This window comes from Oryx dammah, unplaced genomic scaffold (assembly GCF_014754425.2).
Source record: "Oryx dammah isolate SB20612 unplaced genomic scaffold, SCBI_Odam_1.1 HiC_scaffold_24, whole genome shotgun sequence".
Taxonomy (NCBI): Eukaryota; Metazoa; Chordata; class Mammalia; order Artiodactyla; family Bovidae; genus Oryx; species Oryx dammah.
Genome location: NW_024070208.1, coordinates 84628183 through 84646130, shown reverse-complemented (window position 1 = coordinate 84646130; position 17948 = coordinate 84628183). Strand labels below are relative to the sequence as shown.

General features: G+C 55.3%; 1 protein-coding gene across 5 annotated transcripts in view; it reads right to left on the bottom strand.

Annotated features, from left to right (window-relative positions):
• MCF2L (MCF.2 cell line derived transforming sequence like) overlaps window positions 1–16544 on the bottom strand; it is an 89931-nt gene extending 73387 nt beyond the window's left edge. For 3 of the 5 annotated variants that reach the window (XM_040267466.1, XM_040267467.1, XM_040267469.1), the window contains exon 1: window positions 16092–16544. In XM_040267466.1, the coding sequence (XP_040123400.1) occupies window positions 16092–16260 (169 nt within the window). In that variant the 5' untranslated portion in view covers window positions 16261–16544. The remainder of the gene's footprint in view (window positions 1–16091) is intronic. The other 2 variants (XM_040267470.1, XM_040267473.1) reach the window with 2 other exon arrangements.
• Window positions 16545–17948: the final 1404 nt, after the last annotated feature.

Below are 17948 nucleotides of genomic sequence, written 5' to 3'. Positions count from 1 at the left end.
GCTCACAATAGGGTCACGGGGGGCAGCGATAAGGCAGGCTTCTGGGCCGGGCTGACGCACTCGGTGCTGTTTATACCCCTGCCCGGGGACTCTGGTCCAAAACAGTAAACCCGGGAGAACATGCCAAGCTGTGATCAGGAAGCTGCTTGATTACTCTGTTTAGGAGATTAGTAGCGACAGCTTTGACTGCATCACACACGTTCAGACTCTCCCCACCCAGCAAGCCACAGAATACGAAAGCCCCAGGCGAGGAGGTGCAGACCCTGAGGCTCTGCAGGGGCTCAGGGGCCACGACGGGGGCCTCGGTGTCCCCCACGGATGTGGTCACACGGTCAGCAGAAAAGACGCAGAGAGCAGGCTCCTCGCTGAGGCTGCAGGGAGCAACCCAGAGGCTGGCTGAACCGCACGCAGCGACACCATGGCGCCCACTGGGCAGTGGGGGAGGGGGGCAGTGGGGGAGGAGGGCAGTGCGGGGGGTGGGGGGCAGTGAGCACTGTGCCTCCCACACAGCCCACGGGGCTCCCGCTCAGCAGGGAGCAATCGCCTTGGAACTGGGCTGGTGATTTGCCTGCACTGAATATTTAAACACAGCTGATTTAATTTCAGAAATATAATTTTTTCAAGCCTTAACTTAGAGGCAGTATTTTCCAAGGTTCAACAAACAGCAAGGTCACTGAGATTGAGTTAACCTACCTTGACATCTATTTACACGTGTGGATCTGAACCTATAACTCCATAGCAAATATTAATTGAATCCAGTCAAGGTCACAGCCATCTAAAAGGAAATCTCTTGGGCGCGGCCGGCCCCGCCGGCGCGCGGCAGCGAAGATTCTACGTCAGGCACAGCGCTTGAAACGCTTGAAACGCAGCGCACGCACGTGTACTTGCCGGCAGTGAGGGGCTGGGCTGCAGGCGATCACCCTCCTTATCAGAAGCCGACTGCAGATCCGCGTGCAGCCGTAAGACAGAGCCCCAAGGGGCCGTTCCCCCAGCGGCTACAGCCTGCGCAGCTGCAGCGCAGCGCCACCCAGGGCTCCCCATCCCACACCGCCCACCTCCCACCCCCGCCTGAGTCCTGGGGACCACCGCTGCCCTCCATTTCCAAGTGCGCTCAGCCCATAACCCGGTGGGACGAGCTCGTTTCACTCAGCCCGGCTCTCTGGAGCTTCATCGGGTGGCCCGCTGCCCCTTGTCTTGCCCCTGTTCTTGCTGAGTGCTTGGTGCTCCACGGCGTGGAGGGACCAAAGCTTTTTCTAGCTGTTCACCCGCTGAAGGGCATTAGTTTGGGGCTACTATGAACAGTAGCGATGGTGTGATCACTCACCTAGAGCCAGACATCCTGGAATGTGAAGTCAAGTGGGCCTTAGAAAGCATCACTACAAACAAAGCTAGTGGAGGTGATGGAATTCCAGTGGAGCTCTTTCAAATCCTGAGAGATGATGCTGTGAAAGTGCTGCACTCAATATGCCAGCAAATTTGGAAAACTCAGCAGTGGCCACAGGACTGGAAAAGGTCAGTTTTCATTCCAATCCCAAAGAAAGGCAATGCCAAAGAATGCTCAAACTACCACACAATTGAACTCATCTCACACGCTAGTAAAGTAATGCTCAAAATTCTCCAAGCCAGGCTTCAGCAATACATGAACCATAAACTTCCAGATGTTCAAGCTGGTTTTACAAAAGGCAGAAGAACCAGAGATCAAATTGCCAACATCCGCCGGATCATCGAAAAAGCAAGAGAGTTCCAGAAAAACATCTATTTCTGCCTTATTGACGATGCCAAAGCCTTTGAATGTGTGGATCACAATAAACTGTGGAAAATTCTTCAAGAGATGGGAATACCAGACCACCTGACCTGCCTCTTGAGAAATCTGTATGCAGGTCAGGAAGCAAGAGTTAGAACTGGACATGGAACAACAGACTGGTTCCAAATAGGAAAAGGAGTACATCAAGGCTGTATATTGTCACCCTGCTTATTTAACTTCTATGCAGAGTACATCATGAGAAATGCTGGGCTGGAAGAAACACAGGCTGAAATCTGTTGGGAGCCAGTGTGAGGAACTCCGCCCATGGCAAAGGTCATGAGGAAGGAAGCTTGGCATACGCAAAGGCATGATCAAGCCTCAGGAAACCCCGTTCCCGAGCATCTACCCCCAAAACCAGAGTACTTTACGGGGAGCTCTCCCCCATAACCATTTCTCTCAGAGAAGGAGTTAACTTGCAGCTCCAGTTAATAAAAACTCCTGGGCGTGACAAGAGTGTTTCAGCTTACGAACTCTGAAGGTTCCCTGGCCTGCCTGATCAGGCTCGTCCGGCCGCACGCGATTGTTTACAGCCTCCCAACTGTGAGAGGCACGAGATGCTTTAAAACTTTCTAAATACAGACTCTCTTGAGAAGTTAGAAAATTATTAGTATAGTATAGTGGGTTGATTAGAAATTATATTAGTGAAGGCTTTTTTCATTTGTCGTGCCGATAATTACTGCTAATTCCCTGCCCTGAGTGTGACAAGGGTGTCTCGGGTCAAACCTCTCTGCTGACAGACTAGCTTGTGTGACAACCCCTCAACCATAAACAGCACAGAGGTTTGGAGTATTAGCATAGGGCTTTTTTCATTGATGAGTCAATGATTGCCATCAGGCCTCCATATCCTGGCACCTGGGAATATCTTAATCAATGTATTTGGAATATAGAAAAGGAAATATAGTAGTTTTTTGATGTTAGCAATACTAGACTTTTTGAGTTAATGAATTTTCTCTTGTTATAGATCACTGAACTTTGTTATAAATCACTGTGTCCTTGCTATGCAAAAATGTAACTTTATCACTATCTTAAGACAAAATAGATCTTAAGGGGAACATTGGTGAACGGTTTACATTTGTTGAGCCAATATTTGCTGCTAAATCTCCATATTCCTGCCCTGATAATGAATATAACTAGCATATAGGAGAAATAAGTATTAACCTTTAAGATTAATCATGTTAAGTAAATTAATCAGGTTAAGTAAATTCCTTTCTTGATTGTAACTCATTACACCCTCACCCTATAGGAATGCAACTTTATTTGGAGGGTGGTGCCTGATTTAAGAAAAAATCACCCCTGGAAAAATAAGTTTTCTGGTTAACTGACCGGTATCAGAAAGGGCCATAAAATGTCAGCAGACCTCACGGCCAGAAGATGATGAAACTCATAAGACCTTTGTATAATTTTATATGAAGCACCTGATTGTGACAAGGGTCAGGTCTGCTGACCCCCGCGTGACTCTGTACTCATCCCTATGTATGACAAAAAGGTATATAAACAAGCCTGAAAAATAAAGAAATTGGATCAGTTTCTGGAAAGACTGACTCCCCCGTGTCGTTCCTTTCTTGCTCCCCGCTTTCCTGGCTGAATTCCCATCTGAAATGTGGGGACTCACCAAGCCTGCTGATCCTGCCTGGGCTTCTGAGATCGGACCGGGGAGGCCTCAGTGCCTCCTCTCCTTTGGGAGAAGGGAAGAAGCCTGTGACCTACGTAGGTGGTGATTTGTATTCATGTAAACCAGTTATTCAGCCTCTTTTCTCCACTAATTCTCCTACTACACTGTTTCTAATCTCCCTCTATATCTGTAATAAGTTTTTTCCAGGACGCCAACTCCGTCCCCACCTTCGAATTACCCTGGATCCACCGGGGCTGGACCCCGGCAGGAATCAAGATTGCCGGGAGAAATATCAATAACCTCAGATATGCAGATGACACCACCCTTAGGGCAGAAAGTGAAGAGGAACTAAAAGGCCTCTTGATGAAAGTGAAAGAGGAGAGTGAAAAAGTTGGCTTAAAGCTCAACATTCAGAAAACGAAGATCATGGCATCCGGTCCCATCATTTCATGGGAAATAGATGGGGAAACAGTGGAAACAGTGTCAGACTTTTTTTGGGGGGGCTCCAAAAGCACTGCAGATGGTGACTGCAGCCATGAAATTAAAAGACGCTTGCTCCTTGGAAGGAAAGTTATGACCAACCTAGATAGCATATTCTAAAGCAGAGATGTTACTTTTCCAACAAAGGTACAGACGTCTAGTCAAGGCTATGGTTTTTCCAGTGATCATGTATGGATGTGAGAGTTGGACTGTGAAGAAGGCTGAGCGCTGAAGAATTGATGCTTTTGAACTGTGGTGTTGGAGAAGACTCTTGAGAGTCCCTTGGACTGCAAGGAGATCCAACCAGTCCATTCTAAAGGAGATCAGCCCTGGGTGTTCTTTGGAAGGAATGTTGCTGAGGCTGAAACTCCAATACTTTGGCCACCTCATGTGACGAGTTGACTCATTGGAAAAAGACTCTGATGCTGGGAGGGATTGGGGGCAGAAGGAGAAGGGGATGACAGAGGATGAGATGGCCAGATGGCATCACCAACTTGATGGACATGAGTTTGGGTGAACTCCGGGAGTTGGTGATGGACAGGGAGGCCTGGCGTGCTGCAGTTCATGGGGTCGCAAAGAGTTGGCCACGACTGAGCTACTGAACTGAACTGAACTATGAACAGAGCTAATACAAGCTTGCGTGTGCGTGAGCCTGTGTGAACGTTTCCTTCCTCTGGGATAGATGCCCAGGAGTGCGCTTTGCTGGGCTGGGTGACAGCCGTGTGTGGTGGTTTCCTGGCAGGCAGTTTCCAGATGGATTCATCGCCACCGACACAGAGGCCGCCGCCTGCACCCCAGCTTCCAGAGCCGTCCCTGCTCTTCACGGCAGCCCGCGTGAGGACGTGCGGGGCGGCTCGCAGAGGCTGTGCTCTCCTGACCCCCTTTCACCTGCAATCAGCACCTCTTCACTTGTTTTCCGCTTTCTGCCGGGACTGTCTGCTTTTATGCTGGTGCGCTTTGAGACTTTGTTTGTGGTCTACGAATATTTTCTCCTGTCTGTAGCTCGTCTTAGCGGGGGCCTTTGGAGAGCACACGTGTTTCATTTTGACAAAGTCTAATTTACCCATTTCTGCTTTTACCCTGTTTTCAGCATCAGGTCTGGGCACTCTTTGTCTATTCCTGGGTCCTGAAAATCATCTGCTATATTTTTTCTGAACTTTTACAGTTTTGTGCTTTGCGTTGGAGTCTGGGGCCATGCTGACTCAATCTCTGTGTGACCTGTGAAACCAAAAGTCACCGTCTTCTGTTTGGTTGGTTTTCCCTCTGATGTCCGACGGCTCTGGGCCACTTGCTGAAAGGCTGTGTCTCCTCCACTGAGCTGGCTGCCCACCCCCGTTGGGAAGCAGTGGGCTTGCTGTCTGACTCTCTCTTCTCCACCGTCTTTTGTCCCTCGACCGACTCCTCCCGTCCCGATGGCTGTGGCAGAATAATCCTTGGTGTCACAACTTCTCCTCCTTTCTTCTTATTCACGATGTCTTAGGTATTCTAGCTCTGCTGACTTCCCACACAAACTTTATGACAGTCTTGTCTATGATTTTGTTGTTGTTGTTGAGATTTTGATAGGAATTCTGCTCATTGGTTTTGAGAGAATTGACATCTTTACTATATTAAGATGTCCGATCCGCAAGCGAAATGTGTCCCTCCGTTTATTTAAATCTTTGAGTTACCTTGTCAGCATTTTCTAGTTTTCACGCTCTGTTCATGGTGTTTGGAGCTGCACCCGAGCATTTCATTTTGGGAGCAAGTGAATGGCACTGTACTTTTAACTTTGCTGCCCATGTTCACTGCTATCCACAGAAATACAAGAGAGTTCTCCAGTGTTTATCTTGCATCCTGCAGCCTTGCTAACCTCACTTATTAGCTCTAGGAGTGTTTCTGTAGAATCCTCGGGATTGTATAGTTAGATAATCGCGTCGTCTGTAAACACGGACTGTTTAATTTTTCCTTGCCAATCTCCTTGGCTTTTATTTCCTCTTCCTGACTCGCCGCACCAGCTGAATTTCCAACCCGCTGCTGAGAACACGGCTCCCGACCTCGTGGCAAAGAACACAGCTCTGACTAGTGAGTGCAGCATCAGCCACAGGAGTTCTTGGTGAACACTTATTGACAACTTAAGGAAGCTCTTCTGTATTCCTGTTTTTCTAAAAGGGGATTGAATTTTGTCAAATACTTTTTCTACATTGATGGAAATGACAATGTGATTTTTTCAGTTCATTAAAGGGTGGATTACACTGGTTAATTTTCAAATATTGATTCAGCCTTGCGTTCCTGGATTAAACCCAATTTGGCCATGGTGAGTAATCCTTCCTATTCGCCGCTTAGTTCTGTTTGCTAACATTTTGTTATGGGTTCTTGTATATTCATGAGGGATATTAGTCCACAGTTCTCTCTTGGTTTTGTCTAGTTTGGGCGTCAATATAATACTTGCCTCATAAGATGACCAGGAAGAGAGTGTGAAGAACTGGCGTTTTTTCATGCTTGGTAGAGTTCCTAAGTGAAACCATCTTGATCTGAATATTCTTTTCTGAGAGTTTTAAAATTATGAATTCAATGGATGCAATAGGTTCAGACTATTCAAATTAACCTGTTTCCTATAGAGTGACTTGTGGTAGTCTGTGCTTTTTAAGAAATGTTTCTTTGTCTCTAGTTTTCAGACATTTGACTCTATGTCTTGGTGTGGTTTGGGGGAAGTTTATTCTAACTGGGGTTCTATCACCTTCTTAAATGTTTGGGCCTGTGTCTTCGGCAGTCTCTTGCCTTTATTTGAGTATTTCCGGCCCGCCCCTCCTTCTCCTCTGCAGCTCCAAGGACGAGAAGGTCAGGTGGCGGAGAGCCCCTCAGCGCCCCGGGCCCTGGTCTCCCCTTCGGCCCCCCCCCGCGGCGCTCGGGGCGGCTTATCTTCAGGTCCACAGAGTCTTCCTCCTGCCCGCTCCCTTCCGTTGTTGAGCCCGCCGACTGGGAGTTTTTCTTTCATTGCTGTATTTTCATTTCCAAAATTTCCATTTTCTTCCATCTTCTATTTCTTTGCTGAGTTTCTCAGTTTTCCCTTTTCCAGCGACACGCTCTGTGCCGGCGGCTTCGACCTGTCTGTCGGACGGCCCTGCCGTCTCTCGCGTCGCATGGCCCTGCGGTCTCTCCCATCTGTTGACATCTCTCGCCTTTTCTCTTTCAGTTTGAGATTTTCCTGGTTCCTGACATGAAAATCGGTTATTGAAGGAAATGTGGGGCTTTGGTGTACGTTATGAAACTCCTTTGTTTTAAAACAATCTGTTGTCGTGGCTGACTTCCTCTGGGTGCTGGCAGCCTCTCGTTACTGCTGCGGGTGGGGGGTCCTGGTCCCTGCTGAGGTGGCTGTCCGGGCTCCCCACTAGGCCTCCTCTGATACCTCCCTGCTTGGGGCTTGGGGCTCCGCGCTCTGCTCCCCACGTCCCACTGTCCCGGTGGGGGGGTGGCCTTGTCCCGGGGTGGCGGTCGAGTCCCGGGCCCACTAGGCCTCCTCTGAGCCCCAGGGCGGGGGCGTGTGCAGGCTCCCACGAGGTCTCCCTGCGTGGTCTGCACCCACCTCGTGGCGGCATTGGGACGGGGACCCGTCATCACTCGCAGGCGCAGGGGGGCCTCGTGCAGCCCACCACGGCGCAGGCCAGGCGGGAGGCTGGGGTCCTCCGCTCCCGGGGCCTGGAGGGCAGGGGGCGGTGTCCCCACGGGGTCTGGCGGGGCGGAGCAGGGCCGTCCAGAGGCTCAGCCCCTCCTGCCTGGGTCCTCGGGGGAGACGGCAGGTCTGGCGGGGAGTTTCCAGCTGCAGGTCCCCCGGCGCCAGCCTGGACCACCGTGTCCTTCCCAGCTGGTCTCCTCCGTCTCAGAGCCTCTCAACTGTCTCAAAGGTGTGGCTCAGGGGCCTGTTCTTGGGGTAGGACCAGGGAGAGGTCCGCCTGGCCCACCTCCCCGTAGTGGGCTTTCGTGGGTTAAGTTTTAAAGTGACCTCAGAGCACAGGCATCTCTTCTGACCCAACAGCCCTGAACACACACCTCCTCCGGCCCTGGGTGAGTTCATTCAGAAAAACTCCAGACAGCAGAGGGGGCTGCCTCTCAATTCCCACATAAGAGGGGCCCTGCCCTGGGGCGAGGGGCTGACCTTGACCAGGGCCCTGACCTCGCGGACCTTAAGGAAGCCTCTGGCCCGCGTCACAGCAAAGTCCCAGGAGCTGGGACAGACACAGCTCTCTTCCTCTTGGCGGCGGGAGTAAAGCTGTGACCTGCCTCTCTTGTCTGCTTCCGGCCCGTCTTCACAATGTTCCATTTGTTCCGGCAGAACATGGGCCTCACACAGACTCAGAGTCCGCTGACTCGTCTGCTGGCAGGGTCTCCAGTCGGTAATCAGGCTTCTGCGGGCCACAGCTATAATAGTTTACTCACTTTGAGACTGAGGCTCCTGTCATTTTTATTGGAAGAAGAAGAAAAATGATTTTAGGGACATCTGTTGGAGGACGCTAGCCGGCTTTCATTAGAGACAGTTTACTGCAGAGCAAAATGTGCCTGCTTCCATCCTGACACTTCAGATGAAAAGGGATGGAATTGTGGTGTCAGTCACGAGAAGCTCGGGGATCTCAGCAAACACAGATGGGACGGTATTAACATTTCGAGGAGAAGTCCCCTCAGACCATGATGCCAGGAAGAGAGAAGGGGGCCCCCGGGTGAGCTCAGGTACTCTGCAGGTGCCCACCTGGCTGGACCCACCTGGAGCCGCCACAGGGGTCCTGGGTTTGAAGCATTAAAAACACGGCAGATACCCATGTCCGTGAGCCACCGTCCCGCCCACGCACACGCCTGGGCCTTGTCTTCGTAAGTCTAAGAAGGTTGGCACCGACCCAGTTACCTCTTTCAGCCACCTCACGTACTGTGTGTATAAACCTGCCAGCCATCTTCCATCGCAGCGCGTGTGCAGGACGAGCAGCATCACGCCTGCAGACGGCCTGCCCACGCAGCTGTCTCCATGGGCTCCTGCTCACACAGCACGGCCCGGGTGGAGACGACAGCGCGAGAGGCAAGGCTGCGGTTCCCGCCTGCAGAAGCGTCACCACAGCTTCCAGCACACCTCGAAAGAAGAGCCCCCAAAGACAGAGGGCAGAATCACCGCCTCCCACGAGAAGCACTTAGAAGGAAGACTTCAACCTTCAGAGGTTTACAGGAGAGAGGCTACCGGCAGAGCACTCCCCACTGGCCCCCACTGGCGTGGCACCCACGCTGTGACGGATGGACCAATAACATCGCTGTGTTACTGTCAACTAGGCATTCAGGTTCCGCCACGGCTCACTCTCCGTGTCGGCAGTTGCTGAGTTTGAACAGACCAGGAGGTCACGCACCCACCGTTACAGGATCGTGGAAGCCGGTTTCACTGGCCTGGAGCCCGGTGGCCCCCAGGCCGCTCTGATGCCACACCCGCGATGCGGCCCCTCCCGGGGGACACAGGGGGAGGCAGTGACCCACCCTCACATCCCGCTTGCTCACGCTCCATGCCCTCAGTTCCCTGGTCCTAACCCCACACCCGCGATGCCCACGGAGCCCGCTGCAGCCTGAAAGGAAGCACAGCCTTAGAAACACACCCATCAGGAAGGCATAGGTGCCCTCCAGCTTCCAGAGACAAGTTCTGTTCTGAGACGCTCCCTGGGGGGTGTCATCAGCCCCGGTCACCCAGGGACTGGGCCCACTTGCCCCACAAGCCAGCCCTGGGGCCTCCAAGTGTCCTCAGTGGGGTCAGTGACTTAGTGACTAAAAGCATCAGCAGCAACACCCCCTTTTACTGTGCTTTGCAGACACTGCATCTTTCACAAATTGAAGGTCTGTGGCAGCCCTGGGTAGTCAGAGGATAATTGCCATTTTTCAGCAATAAAGTATTTTTAAAGTATACTTTTTTTCATTCAGACATAATACTATTACACACTTCACAGACTGCAGTAGAGCATAAACAGCTTTTACAGATACTGGGAAACAGAAATACTCGCGTGAGGCACCTCATTGAGACATTCGCTTTATTGTGGTTGGTCTGGAGCTGAACCCACAATATCTCTGAGGTCTTACGTGTATGCAAATTATGCCTAAATAAGCTGGTACGTGCCAAGCTACATTCACACGCACACTGGCCCCTCGGGAAGGTGTCCAGCTTGTCACGGGTCACTTTCTCCTATTTCGCCTGCAGCAACCCAGAAGCTGACGGAGAAACTCACAGTGCTGGGCTCACCCAGGAGCCACCCCGAGCGGAAGGGTGCTCGGCGTGCAAACTCTCCCGGGTGTGAGCTCGCCTGCGTGTGGACTCGCTCGGCCACGTGTGAACTCACTTGCTCGCGTGTAAGCTCACTCGCCCGTGTGTGGACTCGCCCGCGTGACTCTCGGGTCGGTGCACAAGCCCGTGTCTCAAGGCCTCCTGGGACCCTGAGTCCCCTTGAGAAGGAGACCCGACTCCCTGCTCGTCCAAACGCGCGCTCAGGCGTCCCGGTCACTGACCCGCCGCGTCCTGCAGTCTCAGCCGCAACCGGAGGCGCGGCGGTCCCGCCTCGGCGGCTCGGCTGCGCCACCTGCTGGCCGGAGGGCGGGCGGCAGAGGAGCTGGGGGTCACGTGACCGAGCCGGCGGCGCCGTCTGGACCCGTCCCTCCCGCATCCTCGGGACACTTGTCGATGAAACGCGGGTCCGTGTGTCTGAGCCCAGAAACACCGCACGGTAGACAGTGAGTGGGGGTGGGGAGCGACTGCCCACAGGAGAGTCAGGAGACGTCTGGCTGTCACGACGCGCGTGCCGCTGGCGCGAGGGTGCTGCCCGCGGGTCTGTCCCTGCCCCTCCCGCCTGGTTCCCGGGTGCAGCAGCCCTCAGAGCGGAAAGCAAGCTCTCTTCCTGCCGTTCAGCGAGGTCCACGGGTGCACGTGCAAATGCAGACTCAAAGGTGATGCTTTTCTTCCACTTGCACAACGGGCCTGGGGCGGCCTCCCCGCCCCCGATTGGGGCTCCCACCTTCCGCTCCCGGGGCCGCCCAGGGATGCCCGCCCCCTCCGGGAAGGCCCCCACAGCCCCCCACCCCTCCTTCTGCACTGCGCCCCGGAGCGAGCAGGTCCGTCTGCGGGACGTGCGGCCAGGCTGTCGCATAAGCCACACAAAGGTGGACGATCCATACTAAGCAGGATACACCGTGATGACAGGGCTGACGCCAGGGATGCGTCGTTTCAAAGGGGATGTTTCTGTTTAAACAAAGGCCCTTTCCTCCAAGACACTGGTTTGGGTTCCGGGATCTCTGGTCTCAGCCATTTACAGAAGCACAGTCACAGCCGCCACCTCCCGGAGATGTTCCAAAAAGGCGTCTGGAAGACACTCCACTCCTCCCAAAGTCCATCCCGACCCGCCCGCAGCTGCCTTCTGTGTTCCCGCCTCTTGACTCCTCTAGAGCCTTTTAAACAGGAGTTTGAAAGAATTAACTTCAGAGAAACAGTGACCTCGAGCAGTAACCGTTGTCCTGCATGTGGGCTAAGAATTAAATATTTACAGCCTGCATTTTGCAGAAAAACATCTAAGAAATGACCTCCTAGGGCAGCTGAATCACAAACATTTTCTAGGAAAACATTTCAGATTATTTTCAGATTAGGGGAAACCTTTTTATCAATTTGAGGAAAATGACAAAACGCCCACGAGTTTTCTGCCACCAGGAAATAAGCCCCATGCCGTCCAGTTGCTTCCTTTCCTCTCCCCAAAACACCTTCTTCCAAACAACCAGCATTAAACCCCAGGCTTTCACCAGAGCCTAGCTGCACTATGTGAGCATTAAATCCCAGGCTTTCACCAGAGCCTAGCTGCACTAGGTGAAGATGACCAGCAGGAAAACCACGAGAGGCCTGGGGCCCGCCTAACAGAGTCCCACGGGGCCAGCGGCTTTGACAACAGCGTCTGTTCTCGCGGAGCCGCCAGCCGGAAATCCGAGATCAAGGAGCCGACAGGCAGCTTGTCTGAGGCCCCAAGAGGGCTGGCCAGCTCTCGTCCAGCTCTGGGGAGACAGGGCACGGGGCAGGGGAGGAGCCCGCTTACGTCACTGTCTTTGTGACCCCCGTTCACAAACCCCGGGGTCTCCTGGCCCTTGGCTAACAGACGCCCTGCTCCCCAAGTGACTCGACTCGGCCAGTCCTTCACCCTCTCACTGACCACACGTTTGTAGCGAGTGAGCGTCTGCATTCTTATGAGGTCCCTGCCCCTCAAGCGTCTTTGTCATCTGCACCCACTGAGGTCTGCGGCTTGTGCTGTGAAGGTCCCTGGGTTTGACAGACCTACAGCGTCGCGAGTCCAGCCGTGCAGACCGGCTCCCCTGCCCTGGGGTCCTCTCTGCTCGATTCCTTTCCGTTCTGAATAGCATCACCACCCGGACAGACCACGGTTGTTTATCCGTCACCTGCGGCAGGGTGGCGCCTCGTCTGGCGCTCAGAATAAAGCTGCCCTAGGCCCCCGGGTGCGGGTTCCGTGCAGCCATGAGTTTCCGGCGCATCCTGGTGAATATGTAGGCTGTGGGTCGTGTGGTGAGTTTCGTGTTGGAAGAAGCGGCTTTGAAGTGGCCGCAGGGTCTTGCACCCCCAGCTCACTCACCCTGACAGGCTCCCGCAGCTCGGCATCTTGAGGCGGCGTCCAGCGGAGAGAACGTCAGGAAACTCGGCTCCTGAGGAAAGGCAAGCCTGGCAGGAGGAAGCCAGGCAGGCACGGAGGCCGCGTCCCCACCCTGCTTTCCGGGAGGCGGTGGACACGTCCCCTGCGAATCCCGACCCGTGCGTGGCTGAGGCCCTACCTGCTTCCCAGGCTCCCGGGGGTTGAAGAGTTAAGCCGGGCAGGAGCTCTGGCTCGCCCCCGCTGTTTCCTGCAGAGATTTTGCTAATGCGCCCAAGAGCAAGCGAACAGTGACTGACAGGTCCGTGTCCCACTTCCCGGCCTCCGGGCAGGCCTACAGCACGGCCGGCGTCCTGCTGACGCAAGTCAGCCAGGAAGGCAAGCGGCCCAAGGTCGCGGCCAGCACGGCCCCCAGCAGCCCCTGAGTCCAGGAGCCGGGTGCCTCCAGGTGCCGGCAGCCCAGAGTTGCTGCTGCGAGGCCGCTTAGATGGCGCCCTGGAGCCGGAGCGGTCGGAGCGTGGCGGAGAGCGGGAAGCCCCCGCACACACTGGCCGAGGGCCACTCAGGCCAGCAACCCCCTTCCTGAGGCCAACTCGCGCCCACCCCCGCCATGCGGAGGGTCATGCCCCTGCCAGGCTCTTTCTAACAGCCATCGGCTCCTGGTGCCAAGCGCAAGCCCCCGAGGCCTGCAGAGTCCTCGTCCCCACACACGAGTCAGGAAAGGCAGACGGCACCACCCCACCGCCTGCGGCAGCAGCTGAAAGCAGCTGAAAACGCACTCGGAGCAGAGTCGCTACAGCTTTTTCGTTAAGAAGGGGAAAAAGCCCCAGATGTACTTGAAAAGGTGAAAACTGTTCCTTTACTTTCGGGTCTGGTAACTGCTGGCCTGGTTGGACGGGAGAACCCTGGTCTCCAAGAGGCCTCAGGGATACGACTGCACCCAGAACTGGCCCCGACTGAGCTGACCGACCGCTGATGACGAGCGTCGGGGTCCCCGCCGCACAAGTGACGTTCCAGGGGGTATTCCGTTCACAGCAGAGGCTTCAGACACAGGAGCGGCGGAACCATGCAAGGCCTCCACGCGCGCCCCGCCCTGTGTCTCCCCCCACGTGTGGTCTCAGGCGAACCCAGACACCCTGCGTTTGTCTAAACACAAGCACAGCACAGCCAGCAGCTCTGGCTGCAACGCGGCTCACAGCTTTGCATTCAGAGGCCAACTCTGACTCGAAGCCCGCGGGTTGTTCGCGCCGGGTCGGCGGGGTGTCCGGCTGCTCCCCTGACCTGCGGGTCCTCCTGGGGACCTCTCTTCTCCGCAGAGTCTCCGCAGGTCACGAGCAGCCCCTCGCGGCCTGCAGCGCGCCCCTCTAGCACCCCAGGGCCCCGTCCCGCTGCTCCTCGAGGCTGTGCCGGGTCTCAGACCCTCAGGCCCCGGGGCAGCCCCCTCTGGGCCTGCTTCCCCGTGAGCCCCTCTGCCCCAGCTCCCCGGTGAGTGCCCAGAGACCCCCGCTCCTGCCCACTGACCTGTTGGAGCTCCCGAGCCCGTGCCCGGCACCACGGCCCCAGCCTGCAGGCGACCCCTCAAAGGCCCAGGCGAGCCCGGCCCTGCCCACACCAGCGCGGGGCTGCCCTCGGCTCAGAGCTGCGTGCGCTCAGGACGCCCAGCGGACCCCGCCTGCCCAACACCTCAGTCTGTGGACAGCGGGCCCGGCCACCCTCCATGCGGGCTGCAGGGCCCCGCTGTCCCGTCAGCCACGCCCCACGGGTCCCGCTCGGCCCGCGACACGCATGCCCGTGAGTGCCCGTGACCGACTACGCATACGTGCGGGTGCCCCCTCCCCACGCGCGGCTTGTGCAGCTGGTGGCGGGTCAGGGCTCACCCGTGTCTGTGCCACGCAAGGCAGGAGAGGCGGCCCCATCGGCTGACCTCAGACGTGAGTGAGTCCTAGAGGCCCAGCCCCGCCGCCCGCCTCCCGGCCACAGAGACGGGTGAGCCAGGCCTCCTGGGCCTGCTGGCCGCAGCCCCTTCCCCTTAACCGCCCAGCTCTCCAGGGGTGCCGACTGCCTTCCTGTTTCCAACCTCAGAAAACAAAAAAGGTCCCAGCTTCAGGGGGCCAGTCGAGAGGGGGCGAGAGTCACGACAGAGACTTCGGCCACCGGGAGGCACGGCGTTTCGTGCAGGGCACGGAGCTACCGGGCTGGTCTGCTTATTTAAGAAAAGAAGGAACGTGAATGATGAGAGACGCGTGGGTCAGCCAAGCCCTGCTCCCCGACGGAGCAGAAGGCATACGGAGACATCACGCGGGTTGTTGGGCCCTTCAAGGCGTGGAGGAGAAGAACACTGCACCTCAAACCCATTTCACGGCCTACTCACTTCACAAGCAAACGACTGCCTTTCAGAGCTGCAGGTGCTGCTGATGAGATGAATGAATGCTCTTTCCCAGAGCGTGACTGAAGAGGTTGCCAGGCTGAATGTTCAGATCAGATTTTAAAGCAGGCAAAACAGGGCCACAGACAGACCACAGGGAGGCCAACACACAGCCACAGCTGCCACCGAAGCCTGCGGTTTATGCGCCGTTTTTTCAAAGCAAAACCACACACAGCTTCTAAGAGTTTTGGCACGAAAATAGCATTTTAAAATAAACACTGCAAACCCTGACCGGATGGTCACTTTTGGAATACATAGGAAGATCCATAAAGACTGAAAGTCCTGCTGTGTGATTCTTATATTTCAGGTAAATCTTATGCCATCAAGTGGCCTCTAGGCACGTGGAGAGAAAACGAGAGAACGAAACAGCAGAGACGCTGAGTCCACGCCGACTCGGGTCAGACAGAGACCCCAGGGAGGCATCGGGGCCCGAGGGGCGGGAGCTAACGTGGGAGCGCAGCCCGGGGGGGCCTGCAGGCCGAGGTGTGAGGAGGAGCAGAGGGGGCTCCTCTGGGTGAGGGTGGCACCCAGAGCCAGGGGCATCCAAGGGCCCCGAGGGGCTGGTGCAGGCGCAGGGTGGCTGCGGGGCGTGGTGGGGCTCTGCGGCCCCTCTGGAGCGGCTCCTATGAGAATGAAGACCCGGGGGCAAGGGGAAGACAGGGGCGCTGGAGCCACGTGGGAGGGGGTACAGGGCAAGGGGGCTCGGGTGGGCTCAGGAGGGCACGCTTGGAAAGTCAGTACAATTACTTAAAAACTGGCTTCTGGAAACAAAATCCACAAAATCAATCTGTGAGCTAATGCAGTGAAGAAAAAGAGCAAGTACAAATACTCAAAAATAAGAAATGAGAGGGGAAAACAGGCTTGGAATAAGACGAGTTTAAAAACTGTCTTGCAAGCAATTACTTTGTATAACTATGTGATTCTAAACCCAGATGGCTTCCCGAGAGCTCACCAGAGCCAGCCTCAGCCTCACTGCCAAGGAGACAAATGGGCAAGCGTGCAGACCGACATCTCACCCACAGGCCTGGGCTCAGCTGGCCCACACATGCAGGCAGCCCCAGGGAGCTGCCGCCCAGACCTGGGATGCTGCTCCCCCGGGAGGACCGAGGCCCCATCCAATCCCAAGGAGTCAGCTGGCCCTACCTGCGGGCGGGGGCGGCCCCTCCGGCGGGTCTGGAACAAGCCTGATGACGTCAGGGACATCCACCCTCGGGTCGCTGTCTTCCTCTTCGGCCTCCTGGGACCCTCGCACGGAAGAAGCATCGTTGCTTCCGGTTTTCTTGCAAAGGATGAGCCTCCAACAGTCAAACATGAATCTGCAGAGTGAAACACAGACCTTAGAAGGAAGACCAGGTCACGCTGCAAAGACATCAGCCATGCTTCCTGAACAAAACCCAAATCACCAGGTACAGCTTTTGGCAGTGTTTATTCTGAAATGGATGCAGGATATTTAAAATTCATTCTTCTCCAGATAATTTCTACTGTGTCCATGTTCAGGTAAACAAGTGGCCTCTTTTTATGACACTGGGATGGAAAAAAGCATCGCACAAACAAAAATATTATTTACTTCTGCTGCATAAGAGAAATAAAAAGCTAGATTTTCCCTTGACATTTGGGCTCTTGTTTCAAGGACAAAAATGCCCCTGGTTTCAATGTCACAGTAAAATTCACTGAACTGGCAAACTTTCAAAACCAATGCCGCCTGGGCCGGAAACATCTCCAATGCCCAGGTAAAGAATGCTGTCCGGGGGCCAGGACAAACACTCAGGTCTTACTCCTCCAGTGGAAGTCTGGCAAAGAAACTCAAATCAAGCCTTTGGGAGGCCACCTTGGATTTCAAGAGACAGCGAGTGTCTACACCTCGACAGAAGCCACAGGACTTCAGTCATCTGCCGGAGATGCCCGCCTCCGGGAGGTAATCCCCACAGCCCCCTCGCCACTGTCTTCGGGCGTATTCCTGGCTCACTGTGACTTCCCGGGTGGCACCAGCGGTGAAGAGCTCGCCTGCCAGTGCGGGAGATGTAAGAGACACGGGTTCGATCCCCCGGAGGAGGGCATGGCAGCCCACTCTGGTGTTCTTTTTATTTTAAAGCATTGGTTTCAAGTTTATCCTGTGAATAGACACCAAGGATCCCATAATCATGAAAACTCGAGCACACAACTGTTCAAAGGAAAGTGACCACAGCTAGACAATAAACGTACTTACAAACAGCGTGTATTTACATAGCCTGCCAGGCTCCTCTGTCCACGGCATTTCCCAGGCAAGAAGACTGGAGTGGGGTGCCATCCCCTCCTTCCACTCCAGTGCTCTTGCCTGGAGAATCCCGTGGACAGAGGAGCCTGGCGGGCTACAGGCCACCAGGTTGCAGAGTCGGACACGACTGAAGCAACCTAGCGTGCACACACACGGCCCATCGTTTCCCCTGTTGGCTTATGTCTGGCTGGGCCCCTTCCATAAATTCTGCCTGTGGCCCCACAGCAGCAGCTTAACCTGCCACGCTGTCCAGCGCATCAGGGAGGGAGGCGGGGCTGTCCGGCTGGATGCCGGGGACTGGTGACCCCCAGGGAGGTCCGGTCTCCACCTCCTCCCCACGCCTGTCCCTCCCTGCCCCTCAGGCAGGCCCAGTCTGTGGGACGACACCGGGGCCTTTCCCCTGGGAGTAGCCTGCTCTGTGTCCCGTCGCCAGCCCTAAGCTCTGAGTGAGAAACGGACCAGTGAGGAGGAGGACGGTGTGGAGACCCTCGGCGCCGGTCGGCTGCGCTTCAGTGTCCCCACCCGCACCTTCCTATTTGACTTGTTCCAATGTCTGTGGTTGCTCAACTCGGTAATTTGAATACAGTTCCTCGCTTTTGCAACAGATCAGACTGAACGCCCCCAGCAGTGACCTACACCCACACCGACATGTTACCCACTGGGGCGCAAGCTCTGCAGATGAGCCCTGGGCCGCGCCTGGGTCACCTCCGAGGAGCTGCGTAGCGACTGGTCCTCCAGGCTCCACA